The sequence below is a fragment of the Pristiophorus japonicus genome, chromosome 3, assembly GCF_044704955.1.
Source record: "Pristiophorus japonicus isolate sPriJap1 chromosome 3, sPriJap1.hap1, whole genome shotgun sequence".
NCBI lineage: Eukaryota > Metazoa > Chordata > Chondrichthyes > Pristiophoridae > Pristiophorus > Pristiophorus japonicus.
The window spans coordinates 307,409,648-307,415,647 of record NC_091979.1 but is presented as its reverse complement, the minus strand read 5'-3'; the positions used below and the strand labels follow the sequence as shown (position 1 = coordinate 307,415,647).

General features: G+C 46.6%; 1 protein-coding gene across 2 annotated transcripts in view; it reads left to right on the top strand.

Moving 5' to 3' along the window:
* The first annotated feature begins 1,367 nt into the window (after nucleotides 1-1,367).
* The window catches only part of LOC139260353 (protein bicaudal C homolog 1-like), a 376,023-nt gene continuing 371,390 nt past the window's right edge, over nucleotides 1,368-6,000 (top strand). For both annotated transcript variants that reach the window (XM_070876873.1, XM_070876872.1), the window contains exon 1: nucleotides 1,368-1,692. In XM_070876873.1, the coding sequence (XP_070732974.1) occupies nucleotides 1,473-1,692 (220 nt within the window). In that variant the 5' untranslated portion in view covers nucleotides 1,368-1,472. The remainder of the gene's footprint in view (nucleotides 1,693-6,000) is intronic.

Genomic DNA, 6,000 nt, shown 5'->3' with positions numbered 1-6,000 from the left:
ACATTACAAGGACACCCTCAAAGCCTCCCTGATAAAGTGCAACATCCCCACCGACACCTGGGAGACCCTGGCCAAAGACTGCCCTAAGTGGAGTAGGTGCATCCGGGAGGGTGCTGAGCACCTCAAGTTTCATCGCCGAGAGCATGCAGAAATCAAGCGCAGGCAGCGGAAGGAGCGCGCGGCAAACCTGTCCCACCCACCTTTTCCCTCAACGACTATCTGCCCCACCTGTGACAGGGACTGTGGTTCTCGTATTGGACTGTTCAGCCACCTAAGGACTCATTTTTAGAGTGGAAGCAAGTATTCCTCGATTCCGAGGGACTGCCGATGATGATGATGATGAGGTCCGTGCAGTAGAGCAGGTCTCCAGTCGTCCTGGTTAATCCTTGCCACTGGCTAAAGGCCTAGCTCTGTCGAGCCTGTGTGGTGGCTGGTGTGCAACGGTCACCACACGTTAAAAAAATCCACACACAGGCATCTTCCACCCCTTCAATTGGAGATCAGGACTGGAACAGCGGGTCCTCAGTGAAACATCTGTGAACTCTTGTGGAAACAAGTCGTCCTCATTCAAGGGACCGCCTATGATGATGATAAGAGGTCCCGCGCAGGATGCTTGCCGGCTTTACAATGGGAAAAACTGCGCATGCGCGGAAACTTAAATTGGCTACGCAGCCCCTTAAAGAGGTCGCGCACCCCACCCCCCAAAAAAAATTAATGGGAACATTGATTACAGTGTGTCAAGTTGGCAGTTTCCATTATAATTATGGACAGGAATGTCTAACGTTAAAGGTTGATAGGCAATATGTGCAGACATAAATATTTTGAAACATATTCTACAGATAGATTAGGGGTCGAAATGCAGCAGCATCAATCTGCCTATAATCTGACAGTAGAATCAGCTTGTCATTCAAAACAAATTGTAAGGGTGAGTGGAGTGGGAATTGGAAAACTGGGAAAGTTTTAGCAGTTGGAAATGCTCTGATTCTTGGTGTTTGTGGGTGGGGGGGGGGGCACTGATCTTTGGGGGGGGGGGGGTGAATTCTTCAACTTGACAGCTCTCGCCTTGAAAAGTACCCAAATCCAAGGAAAAGTTTTTGAAAGAGCTTAAAGGCGTTATGTCTTGACTCGTGAAATGTTTTTTTTAGGTGGAATTTGAGTGCAAGGGGTTAATGCCGAGCAGTTTCTTCCTTTCCGTTGTGTTGTCTGCTTTAATTTTGAGAGCCGGCTCTGTTAGAATGACTATTGTAATCAGTTACAGATTAAGTTGCAATGGGACTACTTTGGGTGCAGTTGTGCGGATGGATTGGCGGAGCGGATTTGCTGTGCGGAGAGAGAGGGAGGGAATCAGTGTTGGATGTGGATGAGAAGTTGGAGCTTCAGTCCCAGGTCCCAGTTTAAACCCCCACCCCCCTTCCTTGTTGGAAGTGAAAGTGAGCGACCGCGGCGCTGCTGCCCGCCCCCAGCTACAAGCCATGGCGGCTCAGTGCGACTCTCTGAGCGGATACCTGGCGGCGGCTCAGCCGCTGCAAGAGCCCGGAGCCGCCGACCCCGGCTCCAACAGCGAGAGGAGCACCGACTCGCCGCCCGCAGCCTCCGAGGAAGACGGCCAGAGTCTGCCGCACTGCAATGACCCTGACTGGCTGGAGGAGAGATTCCGGGTGGACCGCAAGAAACTAGAGGCGATGCTGCAAGGTGAGAGCAACTCGCTGAACAAACACACTGCTTATCCGCAGCGGGGGCAAGAAAGTTTCATTAACTTTCTGGCGAGCGAGGGGAGAATTTGGGCTGCGAGCTGCGATTACATGCAGCAAGTACAGGACAGGGAGAGAGAGAGAGAGAGAGAGTCAGAGTGAGAACAGCCCTTCCTTGGGCAACAAGCTGTGACCCTGTGTATGTGGAGCTAGATCAGCGAGAGGACAGAAGTGGCAATCGGCGGCAAATGTTTAAAACTGATGTCTCGCCAGCAAAGCCAGTTGTAGCTTTTGTCCTTCCTCCTCCTCTCACAGGGTCCTGGGTTCACTAACACTGTCGTTGTAGCAGTAAAAGGTTTAACAGGGTCCTGGGTTCACTGTAGTTGTAGCAGTATAGGTTTAACAGGGTCCTGGGTTCACTGTGGTTGTAGCAGTATTGGCAAAGGTTTAACAATCACACTACACTGCACCAGTTCCGCTATTTTACTTGTGAAAGCCAGTTGTAGTTCCACAACGCCCCGTGACAGCTGCAATAAAGACACACACAATATAAGGACGCCGCTTTAGGTGGGGGCATCGAGACCGCAGTTATACAGCTACTTTTGCAGTGCGCAGGTGACCGTATAACTGCGGAGTTAGCTCCGGGGGGGGATCTTGAGTGCAATGAAGTGTGGCCGCCAGACCCCAGTGGAGGCTGCTTCGCCCTCACTTAGCGCTTGACGCAGCCTGCAGTATAACTGCAGTGGCGACTTAGGCTCTTGACAAATTTAAACAGTTACCACGTCTGGAGGGATCGATGGTCGTGCGCACGCCCTCAAAAACGTTACCAAGTTCCCGTCCCCACGCCGAGCTGCCCTGATGTGCAGCTAGCGTTGTGTAACGCCAGCGCAGCTCTCCGCCTCCGACCCGAACTCGCTTCACAATCTCGGGGCAACCACACTTTTTGCAAATGCTAGCAATCCGAGTGATTCCAGTTAGATAAATTGCAACACTTACTGGTTGCTGCCCGTTCTCTTGCCTATGGAATTCTGTTCTGCAGCCTTCCCAAGTTTAAAAAAAAAATGCAAAGCGTCTTTCGAAAGACGTGGCATTTGTGTTTTTAGGACCAGTTGAAGAACAAGAGTCATGTCCCCAAAGCAGACGTGAAGTGTAGAGTGCGTTTGGGGTCATTTGTCTTGTGCATTCGTCCCATTGCTTTCATTCTGTTGCATTTCTGACCAGTAAATGGGTGTGAGTGGATCAACAGGTTTGTGAAGCTTTTTTTTTGCAAGTTAGTGACCCACATGTCTCATGAATCTTGTTTGACTGGCTGCTGCTCGTCTGAAACTTGGCGTGGGCTTTAATTTTTTTTAAATTTTTTTGAATTAAAAAAAACACCCACTGCCATTAAAGCCATCAGCAAACTTTCCAGAATATAATTTAGAGTTTAGTTCAATTGTTTTTAACGTGACTATTCTTTGATGGACAATCTGGATCAACAGCAAACGCTTTGTAGACTCTGTGGCAAGAACTACATAGAATTACATAGAGTTTACAGCACAGAAACAGGCCATTTGGCCCTATGGGTCTATGCTGGTGTTTATGTATCACAGTAGCCTCCTCTCACCCGATCAACATACCCTTCGATTCCTTTCTCCCTCCTATCCATATCAAGCATATCCCCTTAAATGCATCTTATACTATTCATCTCAACCGCCCCCTGTGGTAGCGAGTTCCACATTCTCACCACTCTCTGGGTAAAGAAGTTTCTCCTGAATTCCCCATTGGATTTATTAGTGACTTATCTTCTCTGAATGAGTGTCCCTTTAAGAAACGCTGTGTGTTATCTTCCCCTTAATTCAGGCACTCTCATCAGAAATTAGTTCGCAATAAAATTATGAAGGGAAACACTGAGACACACTCCCAGGGAAGCCTCTTTCTTACCTTGGACAAGTTAGTATCCGCACCCAGTGCTGGCCGTGAGCACTGGTTATTCATGCATCCAGGGTATGTAGAGGGAATTACACGGAGGCAGCCCAAAGACACAATCACGCTGACATTGGGCTGGGTGATCTGAACCCCTCGCTCGGCCACCGTGCTGGATTCCATTTCTCCAATTTGTCTACATGTTTCCAGCTGAAACACTACGGTGATTCTCTTTGCTCTGAGCTGCCTCCCATCCCTGTACTGTGTGGGGGGAAAAAAACACCCAAATCTTTCAGCAGAATTACCCGTACGATAATACATCACTTGATCTCTTGGATGTGTAAGCGAGGGTTTATTTTTGTAATAAAGTACCGACACATTCACCACTTTGTGCATGCAGTATTACATAGTGATACAATGCTGCTGATGGAGAGTGAAGACAGGGGTTAGTCTACTCCTGACTTGATGTCTCTTATTGTACTAAAAATAAATTTGAATTAAGCAACATAAGTAACAAAGTGGAATTCAGTGCTCAAAGTTTGAGTTCTCCAATAATTTGAATTAAGCAACTTTGAATTTAGAGGAGCAGGCAGCAGTGTGAATTATATTGGATACATTTTAATACATACCAAAAAGGTTAGGAACACTACCTGGAAGTTGAAACTAGTGCCAAGGTGTTGCGTAGTAGAGGGTTTTCATGAGTCACCATACTGATACAGCTGTCTTACTGCCTCAGTACAGCAAGAATTGCACCACAGTGCTATTTGAATGTAAAATGTAAAATATATTTTTAAAAGGGGACAAAATACATTACTTGACATGTTTAGTAAGTTTGACAATCCATGCAAAATCTTCCCAGTGTGACATTCATCTTTGTTTAGCTAGGCGATGATGTCCAGATGATAGTTGTATGTGAAACGGCTATGATAAGCATGCAATCAGAACAATTTCACAGATTTAATCACATACAAGAGTTACTGTCACTGTGCCAACAGGATCAAAGCACTTTTAGAAAGGTGTATTTACAAAGTTATTGGGAATGTCATGCTGAATGTTACAAAGAGCCTGCATGGACCTTTTTAAGAAGGCATCATCCTTTTCCCCCCATTTTTCTGCTCTACTTCAACAACATTCCTTGGTCAATAGATGTCTCGGACACCTGCTCTCCGGTGTTTCAGTGGTCGTCTTCATTTAGCCGTGTTACAGCAATACAGGATTCCGTGCCTATCATTCTCTACCCTTGGTAGCCCCTGAACACAGCATCTCCCATTGCCAGGGACTGAGATTGTAAACTTAATTCATTGGGAAAAGTTTGTTTTTAAGGCTGATCTATGAATGTGTGCAGAGACGCTAATGACCCCAACTGCACTATTGTGACTAACCTACAGTAAACCACACAGAGATTCGGCTGGGTACTAAACACCTCCTCTCGTCAGTATAAATGAGCCACGCTTAAAATAAAAAAAGATCATCATATAAAGAAATATACTCCCAATCTCATCAGATGACTTGGGATCAAACAGCTCCTGGGTTATTGTACCCTCCTGACCAACACATCATTTAATTGTACAGGTACGTGTATTGATTATTTTAAATTGATCAAAAAGCATGCATAAATTTTGACGTTTATTCAGAGCGATATAGGCTGTTGATGAACTCAGGAGTCTTCAGATTTTATCAGCATTTAAGCTGTATTTCTAAATGAACTGTGTGGCAGTGTGCTGAAATGTTTAAAGCTGTACAGCCTGCTTTTAGGGGTATGATCAAAGGGAGACTGTCTTCAGCAGGGTTGGTTGCATTGTCTGCACAGCAACATAAATATTTCCCCTCATTTCCTGAAGGTGCTGTCTCCCACTGGAGCACAGGCACAGATTGCCCTTCAGTATCTCTCGGGTCAGAACCTCGGCAGTGAGTGTTGGGTGTTTAATTCTCAGGTTGGTGGTGGGAGGTGGGAGGGAGCAGGTGTTTGGGGGAGCGGGAAGGTATCACAGCTGAGCCCAGTCAGTCCTCTCACACACCAACAATTTGCACCTTTTTAATATCATCAAATGTCTCCAGGTGCTTCACAGGAGCGTTATCAGACAAAATTTGACACCGAGCCAAAGAAGGAGACTGTAGGACAGATGACCAAATGCTTGATCAAAGAGGTGGGTGTTTAGCAGAGTCTTAAAGGAGCAGAGAATGGTAGAGAGGCAAAGGGGTTTGGGGAGGGTTCCAGAGCTTGGGGCCCAGATGGCTGAAGGCACAGCCGTCAATGGTGAAACGATGGAGCAGAAGAGGCCAGAGCTGGAGGATTGCAGTATACACATATATACAACCATACACATACACAATAGGTGTCAATGAATTTCTACCAGGAGTAGCAGTCCTGGCTGGTTCACTTCTTCCACCTATTGCCGTACCC